Raw genomic sequence first — 18,126 nt, forward strand, 5'->3', positions numbered from 1 at the left:
CGGGTTGCGGGAGGGTGACAGTTGACGTAAAAATAAGGAATACAGTCTGACAAGGCTCTTGTGGCGCGTGGCCAAAATCGGAACTAAAGCTGCTTGAGAAGTGCACTTGTTGCTAGTTCGCTGTGTCGGCATAAAGCTACAACAGCGCCCTCACTCAAGTGCCAAAGCAGCCTTGTTGGACTGTAGGTACAACGTCGCTGTCATCCACCAGCAACCGCGCCTACCCCACGAGACGACTTCTGTCAAGCAGTAATTGAGTAAGCACTTATGGACTTTGTGATGAAAGGCGGTCTTAAATTCAAAACTCACAAATTATAACAGATTTTTTTATTTGTCAAATATATTCTAAAAACAATTCATAACATGGTATGTACATCAACAATACACCTCTAGGAAAATAAGGCACCTATTACACGTAGCTGTAAGTCTACAGACAAACCCATTTTACTACCTAATAAAATAAACTTTCACCATACTCTGATACCACCCTATCCGTTAATAAGAATACATTGAGCATTAATAGTGGTACAAAAATAAGCTAACAATAAACACTGCCGATGCCGTTTTGTATTCAGTCTACTACAGTTATATTAGTAGGTATAAAAGTAGATTTAAATATAATTTCCTATTGTAGCATATATGAGATACTTATATCTATATCCACACTTCCAAGACGTTCAGGGGTACTTATATTTGGCAGCATTGAGGTGACCAGTCAAAAACGAGTAAATACTAATGAAGCCTTGTGAAGTCAAACAGATTTAACATAAATTGTATAGTGAGTAGAAACAAAACAGTCATTTTAACTCGTAGAGTAGTTTTTTTTTTTTGTCAATTTTTGTGTTCAACTGATTCTTCTCTCTGGGCTGGTTTCCGCACTTAAACGTTTCCGTCTGTTGTGCGTGTGTGTGTGTTCAACTGATATTATTATAACTAACTTAACTAACTCAAAGGCCACCAGTGTCAAATAAGCCCCGCTCCACATTCGTAATAAATCATGCAAACAATTCTTAGAAAAAAGAAAACACCAAATTCATTACCATCACCTACATTCTATCTATTAATAATGGTAACTAATTATAATCTGTATAGTATAAATTAAAAATTTTGAGAACCGTTTAGGGCTCGTTCAGGGAGACGCGGGGTGTTGCGCGGCGCGTCTAGCGCCGTGTCGTGCGGTTAAATCAACCGCCTGTATTATGAGAGCGTTCATGTAGAATCGTGTTTACAAGCGTTTTGTTTGATATCTAGCGATAACAGGGTAGGGGACGCTAGTTGTCGCTAGTTTCAGGGACTGGTAACTTAAAAAAATATATATCTTCCAGTAATATGTTAATAAAACCGAACTATATTGCAAAACACGTAAGTATGCATTGTGAAATGTCCGAAGAAACCTGCCAAAACTGTTGTTAAAACTATTGTTTCTCATGCACCGCACCACACCCCGCGATTACATAAACAGGACCACATTTCGCCATATTATGTTTGTTTTTATTTGGTTTGTACAATTTCGCGGGCCCTGCTCGCTGATTAACGCGCTGCCTCTCAAGTAAGGTTTAGACAGAACAGAGAAAACGCACGACGCGACTAGCCCTCTCCCTGAACGAGCCTTTCTATTTGTTGCGCAAATTGCGCTTTTGTTGCAACAAAGTTGCATTGTTGCGACAAAGTTGCGTTGTTGTTGTTGTTCTTTGTGCAAACTTTAATTTACTAGTAGGTAGAATTATTCAGTTTCCAAAAAAGTATATAAAAATATTTGTAACTGGTATTTCTTTTTTTTTACAACAAACTATGACTATTTCGAGGATATTTATAACTAAGCTGATAGGTTGCCAAGAAACATGGATCTCTCGTACTCTTATTTCAATTCTACAATATGTATATTGTTTATACCATAACTCGTCAAAAATATGATTTATTCACACAGCCGACTGACAATAAATAATTTTTCACTTTCACATCCATAACTTAATTCCTAAAATATAGTTTCCAAATTTGGTTTGTATAAAAGCTTTAATACAAAACACTTTTGTAAGTATATTAAATGTGTATAAAAAAATATACATTATACAGCTGAATTATTACTTTGAGGTTGGTTAAAAATACATAATATTATTATGTAAGTAAGTTTATTTTGATACTTTCATTTAAAAACATGCAAAATGCATTTACAAAACCAGTTATGTCAGTTAACATAACCATAATATACATAAATAAGTTTGTATAACTAACGTTGATATAACAGAGCACATAGTTATCATGTTTACTGCGTAATTACATGCATACTGCATATCTGGTAACCACCTGATTTTTTCAATCAATTCATGACTTACAGACGAAAATAATGTTAATCAATCTGTAGTCTGTCGTAATGTTACCGTGCAACGTTATATTTGTCAAAAATTATATGGCCCCTTTAACGAATAATAACGTTACTAACTTATGAGTAGATGCATTTAACGATTCAAAACTACTTGTAAGTTTAATTGTATAAAAATATTTTTATTATTTATTTATATCGACAGATAAAGATTTAATTTCGGTCGAATACCTCCTGTACCTTTGTATTACAATGCAGCTGCCTGATATTTTTACACATTATTTCTTTTAAAATAACTTTTTAGACATAATATTTCAAGTATAAATAATAACAATAATGCCTCGTGTCCCTATCATTTCATACTTTATATTCCTATGGCGATCTGTAGACAACTATAAAAGTGTCATTTCCGCTGGCTTCATGACTCGGGATGGATGCTCAGGACTCCTGACATTAGAGAAAAAAATCATCAGACTCAACTAAACTAAATTAACAGATATTTTAATGCTATCTAAGTATTAAGAAAGGGATAGCAATATATTTACATCGGCCATTTTAGCGTTTCGCATCAAAACGTGTTCTAACGGTGGAACTTTATACGGATAATGGAACTAACTTCGCAGGCACTGAGTTGTATCAGAGTGAGGGAACTCTCGGTTTGATCCTGAATCGACGATAATATGTCAAATATTAAGCCATGGGTGACGTGAAATCAAAGAAAGTATAGGCGATTCATAGGCTACCTAGCGTCAAATGTAGGAACATTTGACGCCTGCTCGTGTCATTGAAGCCTCGACGTTTTGTTACAAGTTTCTTAACTGTCGTAAACTGTGGTTGTACTCTGAGTTTTCTTATGACCTTTTGACCACTTGACTAACCCTAAAGTGTATGTAAAAACACTATCATAAAAATGGTAAAGTTTCCAGGTGTTTCGTAGCGCTCAACATAACCCTAATCAAGAGATGTACCAACAAATCCCTGAAAGGCCTGCAACGCATCGGCGGTACCTCTGGTGCTGCAAATGTTCATGGGCGGCGGTAATCACTTAACGTCAAGTGAGCCGCCTGCCTGCTCGTTTGTTTGCTATTTTTTTATTAAAAAAACTCACGCGTTGGGCTCCTGCTTGAAGGGCGCGGCATCGAACAGCGCGGGCTCGGGCAGCGGCAGCTGTGGCACGAGCGGCGGCGACGCGGCACCCGGCGAAGCACCCGCTTCCGCGCCCGCCTCCTCCAGCGACGCCTCTGTTGACGCACCTACGACCTTAGTCTGTTAGACCCTTTGCTAATGGCCCAATACATTACTACGAATAAATAATACAAATAGCTTTTTTTGCACCCACTTACTCCGAAATTGCTTCATTATTTAAATTGCTGGACAGTTTTATACAGCTAACAAGGTTTCGTGAATTGAGAGAAAAGCACTATATGAGTCTTGACCGAAATGGTTCGTTTAAAAGGACTCGGCTGGTACTTCATCTTTCAAAAAAAGGTGTTTGTCTGGTACACAGATTCTTTTAAATAGTTCAAAAAAGCTAGAACCCAAAGTTGTAACGCAAGTTATAAACAAAATGTCAAACTTTGGTGCGATACCTGATCTTAGGCAGGTCAATTCCGGAAAACTTGCATTGCAATCATTATCACTCGGTCGGCCAACTAGAGGCGATTGCGATCATCACACTGTAGCTGTCATTTTACCGTAATCGAGGCAAGGAATTTTTGGCTTTGGAAATATGTGACTTACCCCCGAGCAGCATCTCCTGCAACAAGCTGTCCACGTGCGCGACTCCGAACAGCTTCGCGAACTGGATCTGCTCGATCATCTGCCACGTGATGCTCTGCAGCGGCGGCAGGCAGAGCAGCAACTCGCCGAAGCGGCCGCGCCCGTCGTACTGACGGTCGCTGATGTAGTCCTCCAGGTTGATTTGGATTTGATAGCGGAGTTGCTTGATTTTCTGTGGTTGGGAGAGGCCTTTCGCGTCTGGAAAGGGAAGTGTTTAGTTACTCTCAAAGAACTTCAATCTGACCAACATAACATCATCTGGGTAACAACACTAATCCCTAATTATTATAAATGTGAGTGCTCGGTCGTCTGGAAGCTTTTCACGGCGGTTCAACCGATTTTGACGAAATTTGGTACAGTGATAGCTTGCATCCCGAGAATGGACATGGGCTACTTTTTGTCACGGAAAATTAAAGAGTTCCGACATAATTTAAAAAAATTGTGGACGAAGTCGTAGGCATCATCTAGTTACTCACTGGATGAAGTTGTGGGCATCATCTAGTTACTCACTGGATGAAGTTGTGGGCATCATCTAGTTACTCACTGGACGAAGTTGTGGGCATCATCTAGTTACTCACTGGATGAAGTTGTGGGCATCATCTAGTTACTCACTGGATGAAGTTGTGGGCATCATCTAATTACTCACTGGATGAAGTTGTGGGCATCATCTAGTTACTCACTGGACGAAGTTGTGGGCATCATCTAGTTACTCACTGGATGAAGTTGTGGGCATCATCTAGTTACTCACTGGATGAAGTTGTGGGCATCATCTAGTTACTCACTGGACGAAGTTGTGGGCATCATCTAGTTACTCACTGGATGAAGTTGTGGGCATCATCTAGTTACTCACTGGATGAAGTTGTGGGCATCATCTAGTTACTCACTGGACGAAGTTGTGGGCATCATCTAGTTACTCACTGGATGAAGTTGTGGGCATCATCTAGTTACTCACTGGACGAAGTTGTGGGCATCATCTAGTTACTCACTGGATGAAGTTGTGGGCATCATCTAGTTACTCACTGGATGAAGTTGTGGGCATCATCTAGTTACTCACTGGACGAAGTTGTGGGCATCATCTAGTTACTCACTGGATGAAGTTGTGGGCATCATCTAGTTACTCACTGGATGAAGTGCATCATCTAATATAGTGCCCGGCAAACAACTTGAGCGTTGACGTGACTGGCTAGCGAATGGCGGCTGCACGCGATTGGTTGATCAGTCGGTGCGAGTACACGCGATTGATTGACACTATGCTGCTTCAGGTCCAAGTTGTTTGCCGGGCACTATAACTAGGGTACTCACTGGGGTCAAAAAACACGATGGCCTTGAGGCACGCGAACTCCGTGTCGTCGATGTCGATCTCGCGCAGCGGCTTCACGATCTCGTCCATCACGCGGATGCCGATCATGCTGATGTCGATGTCCATTCTGCCGTCTGTGAGAACCAGAGTGAGACTGTGCAATAGTGCTACTTGGGCTACATACATTTGGTGTAAATATTCTTTTTCTTTACAGTGATTGCACAGGCTATTTTTCAAGTTCAATAGTGCTGATATTTCACAAGTGGTTTTTCATGAAAATTAACCAATAATTAGGTAGGGGGATTAAAAATCGGGAGGGAAAAAGCTAAATACCACCCTGTAAGACACTTTGTAAATTTTGCTTCGTAATTTTTCACAGGCTACTTTAAATAGTCTGTGTGTGTGGGTGTGTGTGTTAGGTTTTAAGGGCAGTGAAATAGTCCATCTCTAGAAGGACATTTATAAAATAGTGTCTCCAGCAATAGTCTTGTATTATGCATATAATTTCCCCACATTAGTGGTGGAAGATCGCTTGCTGCCCCAACTAGAATATTAAAATAGAGCTTACCGATGTGGTGTTTGGCGATGATGCAGTTGTTGCCCAGAAGGAGTACGTCGGAGAGGTGTAAGGATCGTCGCGCGCAGCCCAGCAGCAGGTGCTCGCCCGCGTGCGCGCGTAACAGCGCCACCTGCGACATGTTGCTGGTCAATACACACTGCCTCTACATGGTGTATAGTAGAGGCTCATTAACTCGAACTTCAAAGAAAAGTTTAAAAATCTCGAGTTAACGAATCTTTGACTTATTGAGGACTTCGAGATAAGGAGTTTCTAATTATTCAGTTTCGACTTATAGAAGCATATTATGTTATATGTATGATTCTTCAAGATAAAGATTCGTAAGAAAATAAAACATTAGTGATTTATTTACAAAGCCTCGATAAGTCAAAGGTTGAGGAGCGGACTGAATTCCGAAAGGTTCAAACCCCACCCGTTGCACTATTGTCGTACCCACTCCTGGCACAAGCTTTACGCTTAATTGGAGGGGAAAGGGGAGCATTAATCATTATTAGCGTGGCTAATATTCTTTAAAAATAAAATAAAAAGAATGAACATAAAAATAGGTAGGTAGTAAACAATATTTTGTTCATCATCAATCAAGTGATGAATGACACTTTCAATGAAGAACAATAAATGAACTTTCAACTAAAAATATTACATTTGGTACGCAGGTGTGCGCTCCAAATTCCATTACTTCGTGATAAATTCAGTCTTACGGACAAAACTTCGATTTACAGAGGTCGCAAAGTTTACATATTGCTTCTTCGAGATATTACAAACTCTGCTAGATTTATAGTTCAAGTTACATGAACGTGATATGTATGAATAGTGCACAACAGGGAAATCATATTCAGTTCGAGTTAAGATACCTGGTCGTCGAGATGCAGTTCTGTGAAGGCGGGGATATACTTGGCCCACTCCACGAGGATGAGTAGCTGCTGCTTGATGGAGTCGCACACGTCGTTGATCTTGGCCAGCTTGCGGTTGTTGATCTCTGCGTCCGTCACGTTGTTTGTCTGGCGGATGAAATACAATTTATGCCCATTTTTCTCTGAAAACTCAGGAAAACCATGGTGCTTATTTACGCAGTACTGCAAGTGCGCAAAACAGCAAACTTTTAATACCCCACTTGAAGTCAAGAATTTTAAAATATAAATAGGTAACTTTTCATTCAAACAAACTTTTGCAAGTACTTCTGGATCGTCAAATGGTTCAAACCACTGATTCGAAATGCCCTTTCTACCGAGACAAACGAAAAAAACACGACGTTTGAACTTTTTAAATTCGTACATGTGCTATGCAACGCTAAAAAGAATGCTAAAGGCACAGCTTAACATCTTGCTAATTTCACTCACTAATGAACTATTAGTGAAAAACGAATGAGATTAGCAAGAAGCACTATGACTGTTAACATTTCAAAACAATAATTTAGATTTTAAATATGAACTCACTTCATCTATGACCTTTCTGCTGAGAAGCTCGGCATTTAGTAGCGAAACTACCGACAGCCCGTTGGCCTGTGTGGGCTCCTCGTACGACGGCCGCCTGCAGTTGATGCGGTCTCGTTCATTTTGTACGGCTGGAATCGATAGATACATAAACTCGATGGAGAGAGTGGAGTTTCTCTTCGTGATCAAATCCGAAATATGGAGATCCGTAGAAGAACCAGAGTAGGCATAGCTAAACGAGTTGCGAGTCTGAAGTGGCAATGGGCAGGACGCAAATCTCGAGAAAACGATAGACGTTGGGGCACCAAGATGCTAGAATGACGACTTTGCACTGGAAAGCGCAGAGTTGGGATGGCTTTTGTGCACTTCTTCGTCTTGCACAACTTCAAAGGCGTAACGTACACTGGCAGAATGGAGTGAGTGGAGGGGAAAAGATGCGGCGTTTTTCTTGATGTTGCCGCTACATAAAGATTAACGTCAATGCTCAACAACGCAATAATTATCGCGATAATCAATGCGTTAAACTGAGTGGCCACACTGTTTTGTTTTCAGTATACCAATTTCAACCATATATAGAAAGACATATAGTAGAGTTTAAGTTGTTATCAAACATACTCGCCTCCACTCCACTGTATGGGTCAGACACGTTCCACCGCACGTTACGTGTGTCCAAACCTTTAAATTCACGGTATTTGATTCCGGCAGATAAGGATAAAAAATAAACAAGTGCGTCATTTCTTAATGAGTAATGTACGTAGTTTTAGTTTGAATTATAGGTACTAAATTGTACATACATATCTCAATTTTAATGAGGATAAATATATTAATTAACTCGTTAATTTGTTTGTTCCTTAAAGGGAGAGAAAAACAATCAATGATCATAAGCGATTGTGTAATTATTTGAGAAGACATTATGTGGAGAATATAAATTTGACTATCTCGTTTCAAATTCTTTCATCATCATCAGTATCAGCCTTCGAACATCCACTGTTGAACAAAGGTCTTTCCTAGAAAACGCCACAACAGCCTCAGCTTTCCTCATCTAGCCACTTTCTTTATGTCGTCAGTCCATGGTACAGGAGGCGCCGCATTACACTACGCGTACTATGTCCTTACGAAAAGCATTGGCCCACTGCCAGTTCAGCTTGCCGATGGTTTGGGTTATAACATGAGTGACTGATTCTTCTGCGGATTTCATCGTTTCGAATCTTATCCTTCATGGAAACACCGAACATGGCATGATAATTGTTTATGAGATAAGAATGTATGTAGATAAGTAAAAAATTTAGAGAGTAAAACGTAGGAGTTGGACGCGATTAAAACGTCGCCAAACTGCTACGTTTTACAATATGTAAATAATCTGGGAATGGAAAGAATATAAGATGAAATCCACAATTTAGATTAATCAGTAGTGCGCAACAGGGGGGGGGGGGGGGGGGGACACACACACACACCACGAACAACCGCACAGCCGCCGCGCTAACCCGGTGCGGGATAGCGAGTCTGCGGGGCGTCCCCTCCGCCTCATACCCCGATTGCCATCTCGACTTGTTACGTAATATTAATCTAAATTGTGGAGTTCATCTTATATTCTTTAGATTCCCAAATTAATAACATAGTGTAAGTTCTTCAAAGAACTACTTCTTTTACAACTAATTCGTATTGGTCGATATCACATATTAAGTCAGCATTGGTATAAGTAGTAAAGAAGCGAAAGAAGTGTTTACGAATAGAATTTAATTATTTATTTCTGTCGTAATGTCATTATGTAAGAAATCATACAATTTTCCACCGAATGCAGCACTAAGTATTCTTAAATTATGTTACCGATATTTTAAGTCTAATTTTAGTTTTTAATTAGTAACAAAATTATTATAATAGCACGGGCTTTTCTTTGTTGGTTACGTTATGATTAATCAATGAATTAGTCACTTTTAGCTATGCAAATAATTATGCATGTACAAGAAGACACTGAGTCATAAAAACTTTATTATATGCTATTATTGCAATTTCACAGAGGATAACTTATTATGTTAACCGGATCTAAAGTTTTACTAACATAATGCAGAATTGGAACACAAATGATAGATTAAAGTATGAAACACAGATCGCCTGTTTGCGACTACGTGTTATTTCAGAGTCTTGTTTTTTTTTTGATTAAAAAGAATATAAGCCATGTTAAATGACTAATATTCCCCTTTCCTCTCCAACTAAGCGTCAGGCTTGTGCTAGGAGTAGGTACGACAATAGTGCAACGGGTGGGGTTTGAACCGTCGACCTTTCGGTTTTCAGTCCTCTCCTTTACCGGTTGAGCTATTGAGGCTAATCTGTTTGTTTTGCTTCTTACCTTCTTTTTTCATGCCAGCTTTGAAACATTTCCTTAGCCTACAGTATCTGCATTGATTTCTTTTGTCTTTGTCTACCACGCAATTTCTACTGAATCTGTAAAAGAGAAATTCATGGTTCATATTTTAAACACAAAACATTCAACTGAAAGATCTTGTTACTTGAAACATTTTCCAGATGCATAATCCGAGCGTTATAATGAATTATATATAATTGCAAAATTTGTTGTGCTAGACCTGCTACCCGACTGTGTAAGAAAAACGCATTCGTCGTTATCGTTATCGGTTGCAAATTCTGCCCCGTGATAGGCTGTGAAAAATGTAAACAGCGAATCAATCAATCGAAGGGCAGAATTTGCTGTCGACTACGATAAATAAATAAAATAAAAATTGATTTAGCTAACGATGTAGTTAAAAACGATGAATACATTTTTCTTACCCAATCAGGGGGCTGAATTAGTTCATCTATTACACTTTGTGATGACTGGATTTCATACATTTGTGAGGCTTGGATACCATAGAGTTCGTAATAATACACTAGATTCTGGATGGTCCCAGCCACAAACCTATGTGTACAGATGGTTCTTTCTAACGCATCGTCTACAGAAACCTTTGCATCCGTAGCGAGATCATCGCCTCACAGTTTTTCTAGTGGTTCAATTCTAAAGAACATAGATACCAATTTTTAGAAGGTGCAAACTACAAACCTGCAAGTGCATAGACGATTATCTCTAAAGCTGCTCTTAAGAAAAAGCTCCGTGTTGCTTTTCCATGGCTTAGTCGCCGCAAATGGCCGAAGTATAAAACTGGTACCCCAACTCATTAGAAGGTACAAGTTGCAAACCTGGAAGTGTATGGATGATGCTCTCTAACGCTGTGTTCAAAGAAACCTTTGTATCCATCCCGGGATAAGGCTCCGTAGTTTTTCTTAGTGACTCGATCCTTACAGAGGCTAAATGTAATTACAACTAAATAAAACTGATACCAATTAGTAATAGAAGGTACAAGACACAAACCTTCAAGTATATATATGATTCTTTCTAACGCTGGATGAGGGTCCGTAGTGCCTCCCAGTAGCTTGGTCGCCGAAAATGTCCAAACTTTAAAAAAATGGTACCCCAATTTGTTGGGAGGTACAATGCACAAACCTGCAAGTGTACAGATGATTCTTTCTAACGCTGCGTCTAAAGAAGCCTTTACACCCGTCGCACGATGACGCCCCGTAGTGCTTGCCTGTGGCTCGGTCTCCACATATGGCGCAGTGCTGCGACAGCGTTATAGAACTTGTTGCACTCGCCTCACTGCTACTGGTCTCTAGTTGCATATCACTATCTGCAACAAAATATTTTACGTTTATTGTAGGTCATATACAAAATATTTATCAATTTTCCGTCAATGAGTGCTATTTTTTGCAAATAAAGAAAGAAAAAAAAACTTTTTTTTATTTGATCAACAATGATCCTTAAAACTCATTAAACTACTGATTTATTCTTATAAGTACCAACAAATTATATTAAATTAAGAGACATGTGTGACCAAATATAGGTCTCCCGCTTAGCATCATGCTGCAGCAAGGTGCAGGGCTGGTTTTCAGTGGGAACTTAAGTGCTTAAGGTTTCATATAATTTCCATATATCACAGAATTCTGCGGGAAAAATAGCGCGGTGCAATGCAGAGTGGACCTACTTTAAACATTACGTATACTCAGCACTAAAAACCTATAATAAATAAATTAATAAATAATTTATTTTTCAAGAGTCAAGTCGAGAACCCTGAGACATAAGAATTGAAATTAGTCTGTTATTATCTAATTCTTTCTGTCTGTTTAATAATTCTCATCATGATTGGGAAAGTTGAAGGACAAAGGGATGTTGGCCACAGAAAATAAGTTGTGATAACGCAACATCCGAATGTAGACGGGAATCGAGATTGCAGTCTTTTTGAAAGCTTTTGCCTACAGTGGGGTTAGTACGAGATTTTACATCTCACAGAATTCGAGCGTCGAAATACATTGATGTCAGATAAGAATAGACCTAAAGATCCCCGATTTAAATAATTCAGTTTGGAGCGTATATGGACTAACTTAAGCTTTAAAACAAGGCAGTGAATGTCTATTTTCCTTTCAGCAAAACTTTTTCTACGCCCAAATTCTATTGGTTGGTGACATCTTATATTTAAGAGGGCTCTCTCCGTCACTCGTTTCATACAATCGTAGTTCCAATTTCATTTGAATATTAAGCAACCAAAGTCCATGAAATTTTGCAGACATATTCTAGAAACTAATATCTATGTCTGTGGTTTTCCAGATGTCTGTTAAAATATTCGGTTTCAAAGTTACGCGGTCTTAAAAATTTTCATACAAATCTTTGAGCTCCTGTAATTTTAAAACTACATATTTTTAGAAAAATCTAAAACACCACAGACGCAGATATTAGTTTCTAGAATATGTGTGCAAAATTTCATGGACTTTGGTTGCTTAATATTCAAATGAAATTGGAACTACGATTTTATGAAACGAGTGACGGAGAGAGCCCTGTTAAAACTCACTGAATAGTAATGAGTAGGTTATACGAAGCTATTTGCCAACCTTCACTAATAGAGACACAAGTGTAAATGAAAAATTTACAACACCCCCGACTAGTGAAGGTTACAGTAACTAGAAAAGAGCTGATAACTTTCAAACGGCTAACCCGATTTTCTTGGATTACAGCTAAGAACACTCTCGATCAAGCCACCTTTCAAACAAAAAAAAAAAACTAAATTAATATCGGTTCATTAAGTTTAGGAGCTACGATGCCACAGACAGATACACAGATACACACGTCAAACTTATAACACCCCTCTTTTTGGGTCGGGGGTTAAAAATGCAGAAAAATAGCTAGCATAGCAAGCTACCATAAGTTTACAATTATTATTTGTACTTTAATTTAAATAAAATTGTTTATCTGTAAATGATGTCATAATTTATTATCATTAATGTTTAAATGATTGGGAAATAAGTAATTATTCCGTTATACGAATAAAAGGGCACTTAAAAGCTCATAATAATCATTTATTTACATATTTGGCTATGGAATCTGTAATGACCTTATTTTAAACAAGGTCGGTATGTGTACCAAAGGGATTTTTACAACCGCGGAAGTACTAGGAGTATATAACTATACTGATATAATATATGAAGGACAACGGTAATATATAAAATTATTACGTAAGAAAACACTTTGTTATTTATTTATATTTGTTGTATCTGTTGTGGGCATAAATCGGTTAGGTATGTAATTGGAGCTGTAATGACCTTCTGTCATTTACCTTTTGTAATCAAACTAATTTCAAAGTAGATAATTAAGTTTTTTAGACGGTCTATTGAAAAAATGCAAAAGTTTCCGTTAGCTGAAACAAATATGTAATTTACAGGAAGCATTATTCAGCAGTAAAAAATAATAAAATTAATAGATTTTATATTAAGTGTACTATGTGTACATTTATAAGGAGATCGTTGTAGGTACAATTAAGGTAATTTATGTCATTGCAAAAGAGCATGTGATTAGATAACTATAATTAATGCCTTTATTTTATTTTTTTTGATAATCTTAACGTATCTTAGTTGAAATTTTTGATGACAGTTATTACTAAGTATTACTAAGTATGACTGGCTGATAAGTGTTACTAAGTATTTAATATGCTGTTGCTATACATATTTATATTCACAACCCGTGCTAGCCTATCACTGAACTAGGGGCTAGCTTATATTTTGGCTGCGGCCGCGAATGTCGTGAACGATTTCTGCGGGGATTTTAATGAGGCTGGCGTTAAGGAACCCGAAGAGTACCTACTTAGATTACATGGACCTCAAAAAGAACCTAGTAAAAGTACACGGGGCTCAAGATACAGACGGTGTGGAGGCCATAGTCGCCTGCCAGAAAGGGCCCCTAAGTTAATTTATCCCTGAGCACCGGATTGCCCGTCTGAGATTTGTAAGAAATTGGGCCTCCTGGACACAAGCGTACTGAACTAGCATACTTTTTCTGAAGGTCGAATTTCATTGGCAAGAACCCACGTCGGTTGCCAGACCAGGAGAACGATATGCAAATACTGTGTTTTAAAGATATCACTTCTTTAGACCTCGAGGTCTAAAGCACCGGGCAAATTGCGTCGCTTACGTGTTTCTTCAAGAAAGTTTCTGCGATTTGTTTATCTTTTTGCAAACTAAGGAAAACTAAAGTACGTAAATGCCCGGCATGCGATTCAATGTCTCTCGCGCGCCACCTTAGGCTGTGTCTAAGGCATGTTTTGTGTGTTAGTAACCTATGCGTTCGCATATCTATCCGAATGAGTGGAAACTTGCGGAAAGGTTTCTGACATAGGCATCAACGTACAATTAATTATAGATGGCGCGCGAGTTTCATTGCAATGCATGCCGGGCATTATACACATAACTAGAATATGAAAATGCGTGTTGTTGTCAATCTTGCCCGCTGTCGTTTATCTTTTAAGCTACTGTTGTTATCATAACGTGCGCCTATCTAAATTCTATAATATTATCTATTTCAAAAACAAAACCAAGTAAGCACCTTACACAAAATAATAATATGATAAGGGTTAATCTTGTAAAACTTTACAGAAGAAATATTATACTGTTAAGATTTAAGAACGAACCTGTGCTATATTTTGGCAACGGGTTGATGGATTGCTCATTTTCCGGAGGAGTTTTATGCGCGTGGATTGAAAATGGGTTATTCTGATGCTTCTCCCACATATAAGATCCTGGTAGTACATAGTCAATTCCTGGGCAGTACCGCGGCCCGCAGAAGTCTTGTGAAGCCGCCATCTCACAGCCAAGAGCTGGCATCTTCCAATCACGAAAAGTTAAGAGTGTCACCACATCCAACCGTTATCAACCACTGAACGCAACACTCAACATTCGACAAATGATAATAAATAGATACGATTTTAAGTAATTGAATACATTCCAATTATGAACATTAATACCGTTTATACTTATTCAAAAACCAATAATACTAGGTCCGATCCAAGTATGTCTGTGTGATAATCTTTTAGTTAGTTAAGTTTTATAAAATTCTTGGTTATATTTGTGACTATAGTCAATACACATAGCCACCAGGTTTTTATTTTATTATAATGTTCACTTTCACCAGGGTTCTTCAGTTACTTCAATTGCTAGACTGAGTTCCTATGTTTATACGATTTCCACTGTCACTTTGGTCTTTGCTGTTATGGTCACATTCACCAGGTTCTTAGGTATATTAAACCAATGTTTAAATTCACCAGGCATTTATGTGACTGCTATGTCCACGTTTACCAGGTTCTTAGCCGTTACTTTACTGTACAGACGATCATTAACGCGAATCAGAGCACCGAGGTGTTTGTTTTTATCACGCTATTGTTTTCGTAAAGGCCGATATGTTAGCATAGGTCACGCGAGGATGTCATGTGTCTGGTCCGTGACGGTTGCGGTGTGACAACGCGACCTTCCTTGACCGCGGCTAAGCGAGAACTAAATAAAACTAATGAAATAACTATCGGGTGTTTAGTAGGCTTTAATGAACGCAAATCTGCTAGCACAGCCTGTCGACCCGCAAATGTCAAGTCAGCAAGCCTGAGTCACCCGTTATCGGAACTGCAGCGGATGTAGAGTCGAATGCACGTCGAGGAATCACAACTCACAGTCACAGCTGATGGATGAAGTTTCGTTCGTACAGGGAATGTTATGTCGCTGACCGGATGAGTAATTGATTGTCGTGCATACGCTTTGTTCCTTTGTCATCTTTTGTACAGTAAATGACAGTTTTTAATCTTCCTTTTTTGTCGTCGTCGGTGTGATAAATTTTAACATGATATCCCAGTTTGCCTATCACAGGAACTGTTACAATAGCCGTTCAAAGATTCATTCAATCCAGTGCTCTATCTATTGCTATTAGAGTAATGTAACAACTGCGTTCTAATCAATAGCGTTGACAAATTCAGCAACTGAGTCTACCTACTCTTAATCTAGCGTGGCTACAATCGTCTAGTCTAGACTGTGAGGTCTTGATGATCAATCGTGAGAAAAACGAAAAAGTTTTTCATTCATTTTTTTCATAGCTTATACCTGGAGATGGACATAGGATATGTTGTATTCCGCAAAAGTAAAGAGTTTTTCGAGAGATTCAGAAATCTAAATCCCCACGGGCACGGTCACCTTTAAATTAATTAACAAGACAACGCCATCTATTATGGTCCAGTGCTATAAATTATTATGAATGAACTGGTACCAGTGACTGGTGAAAAGTGGCTCTAAAAACAATTAAAGAAGGAATCGAATATGACTACAAATAATAGATTGTGGGCTATTAGTTATCGGGAACGGAACTTTTCGTTACTAATCGCGAAGCAAACGTAATTCCACGTGTCAAAAGCATGTTCTTATTCTTAAATATTTACCAGTTTAAACATTGGTGCTAATTCGGTTGTATACAATCTCTAAAGTAAACCGAGCTGACATATCCTTTATAGGCGATATATTTTTTAGCTGGGGTTATTACGAATTCATCATACATCTTGTTACGTTATTAATTAAGGGCTAAAACTTTTATATGAATAAAAAATATATAGCAGAACTTTCTTAACATTTCTGTACTTCGCAATTTATATAAAAAAAAATAGTTGCAGAAGCCAAGAGCTGTATTTTATTTGCAAATAACGCCGACTTTAGTCTATTTTTAAAAAAAATCAAAAAAAAAAGACATTAGTCGGTTATCTCGGAGACATATTTATCGTAATCGTCATTTAGGGCAAGGAACCTGCAGGTAGTAGAAGAAAGTCGAAGACTGAATCATTTCGGAATCGGCTGGATACCCAACGTAGCACAACTATTCTGAGAATTTACAATTTGCTTATAAGTAGAGGTGACGACAACCTTCACAGTAGAAGTGAATAGGAGAGGTATGAACAGAAATTCATCTTGTAAAGATGAGAATTTTTTTTTGCAGAAAATAGAGCCCGTAACACGGTCATCCGAATTAATGTTCTTCACCAAAGGATGTTTGACTTCATACAAATAACTACGCTTCGATATACGCCTATATCCACACTTCACTCGGTGTACTGATAAAAGTAATCGTAACGACCAATAACTACATAAACAACACTATGATAAACAAATGACTAATAAATAGGTTCAGTGGAAATGCTTTCTGAATATTTTATTGTTCATCATCATCTACCTATGGCCTGCTGCAGTCCACTGCAAGACTAAGGCCGCTTCATTTGCAAGCCATTTATCTGTTCTTGGCAAGCTGAATCCACTTCTTTTTCAGTGCACACTGCTTCTTCGATATCTTCGCGTCATTGTGCATGGTGGAGATTGTCGGCCGATGCTTCTGTGATCAGTGCGTGGTTGCCATTCCGATAGCTCGCGGCTCTGGCCGTCCTGCCTACAATGTGCCCCACCCAGCTCCATTTAAGTACCGCCGCTCTTCCAGCGATGCCAGTCATCCTCGTTCTCTTCCTTATCTCCACACATCAGGACCCTAAGAGAGACAGGCTTAATATCCCTCTTTCCATTGCTCTTTGTGCAACTTGAAGCTGGTGTAAGTCCTTCTTGTGAAGGTTCGTCTCTGCAGTCCATGTGTCATAGCAGGATGACCACACCAACTCAAAAACTCTACCCTTTAAGTATTTTTGGTTTTTGTCTGGTGGGAGCCTACGGCCGTGGCTAGTTACCACCCTACCGGCAAAGTCGTGCCGCCAAGCGATTTAAAGTTCCGGTACGATGCCGTGTAGAAACCAAAGGAGTTTAATGAAAACTACTATACTCCTTCGCCCGTAAGCCCGCTTTCATCTTAGACTGCATCATCACTTACCACCAGGTGAGATTGTTTTCTTGATTCGAAGGTATTCTAATGGCTGCACAGGCCACAGCCGAGTTGAATGCGCTTTACGTCTTTTTCCTGGCCTTGTTAATTAGCGTTATAATATGTCCGAGGCAGGCGTATTCGGGAACCGTGACCCGGCGGCCGTGGACTGTAATGTGGCTTACAATATGTTGACACATTATTTTTATTTTTCAATGTTCATTTTAGCCCTGTTATTGTCTACAGTAAGGCTAATTCTGTTGTACATAATCTCTAGATGTAACTAAAATGATAGATCTACATAAATCTATTCGTTTATAAAGCTTCCTACAAATACCATCCCTACCGGTCAAATACGAGTCGGACTTGCACACGAAAGGATGAAAGACTGTTACCATCTTACAAGAAATAACACGTTTTAATATTTTTGTGATGTAACCACAAATTCATGGTTTTCAGATTTCCCCTTTACGTGTGCTATAAGACATTGCTACCTGCCAAATTTCATGATTCAAGGTCAAC

At 38.7% G+C, this 18,126-nt stretch overlaps 1 protein-coding gene across 4 annotated transcripts in view; it reads right to left on the reverse strand.

The window, feature by feature from the left end:
• Positions 1-312: 312 nt before the first annotated feature.
• LOC123875594 (transcription factor HNF-4 homolog) overlaps positions 313-18,126 on the reverse strand; it is a 51,466-nt gene continuing 33,652 nt past the window's right edge. For 2 of the 4 annotated variants that reach the window (XM_045921521.1, XM_045921522.1), the window contains exons 2-10: positions 10,900-11,083; positions 9,754-9,848; positions 7,410-7,537; positions 6,828-6,974; positions 5,968-6,088; positions 5,402-5,533; positions 4,061-4,297; positions 3,429-3,573; positions 313-2,767 (exon numbers count right to left, since the gene is read on the reverse strand). In XM_045921521.1, coding sequence (XP_045777477.1) covers positions 2,713-2,767; positions 3,429-3,573; positions 4,061-4,297; positions 5,402-5,533; positions 5,968-6,088; positions 6,828-6,974; positions 7,410-7,537; positions 9,754-9,848; positions 10,900-11,083 — 1,244 coding nt within the window. In that variant the 3' untranslated portion in view covers positions 313-2,712. Of the gene's footprint in view, positions 2,768-3,428; positions 3,574-4,060; positions 4,298-5,401; positions 5,534-5,967; positions 6,089-6,827; positions 6,975-7,409; positions 7,538-9,753; positions 9,849-10,899; positions 11,084-14,407; positions 15,321-18,126 lie in introns of those variants that run through there. The other 2 variants (XM_045921520.1, XM_045921519.1) reach the window with 2 other exon arrangements.

The sequence above is a fragment of the Maniola jurtina genome, chromosome 20 (genome assembly GCF_905333055.1).
Source record: "Maniola jurtina chromosome 20, ilManJurt1.1, whole genome shotgun sequence".
NCBI classification, from domain to species: domain Eukaryota; kingdom Metazoa; phylum Arthropoda; class Insecta; order Lepidoptera; family Nymphalidae; genus Maniola; species Maniola jurtina.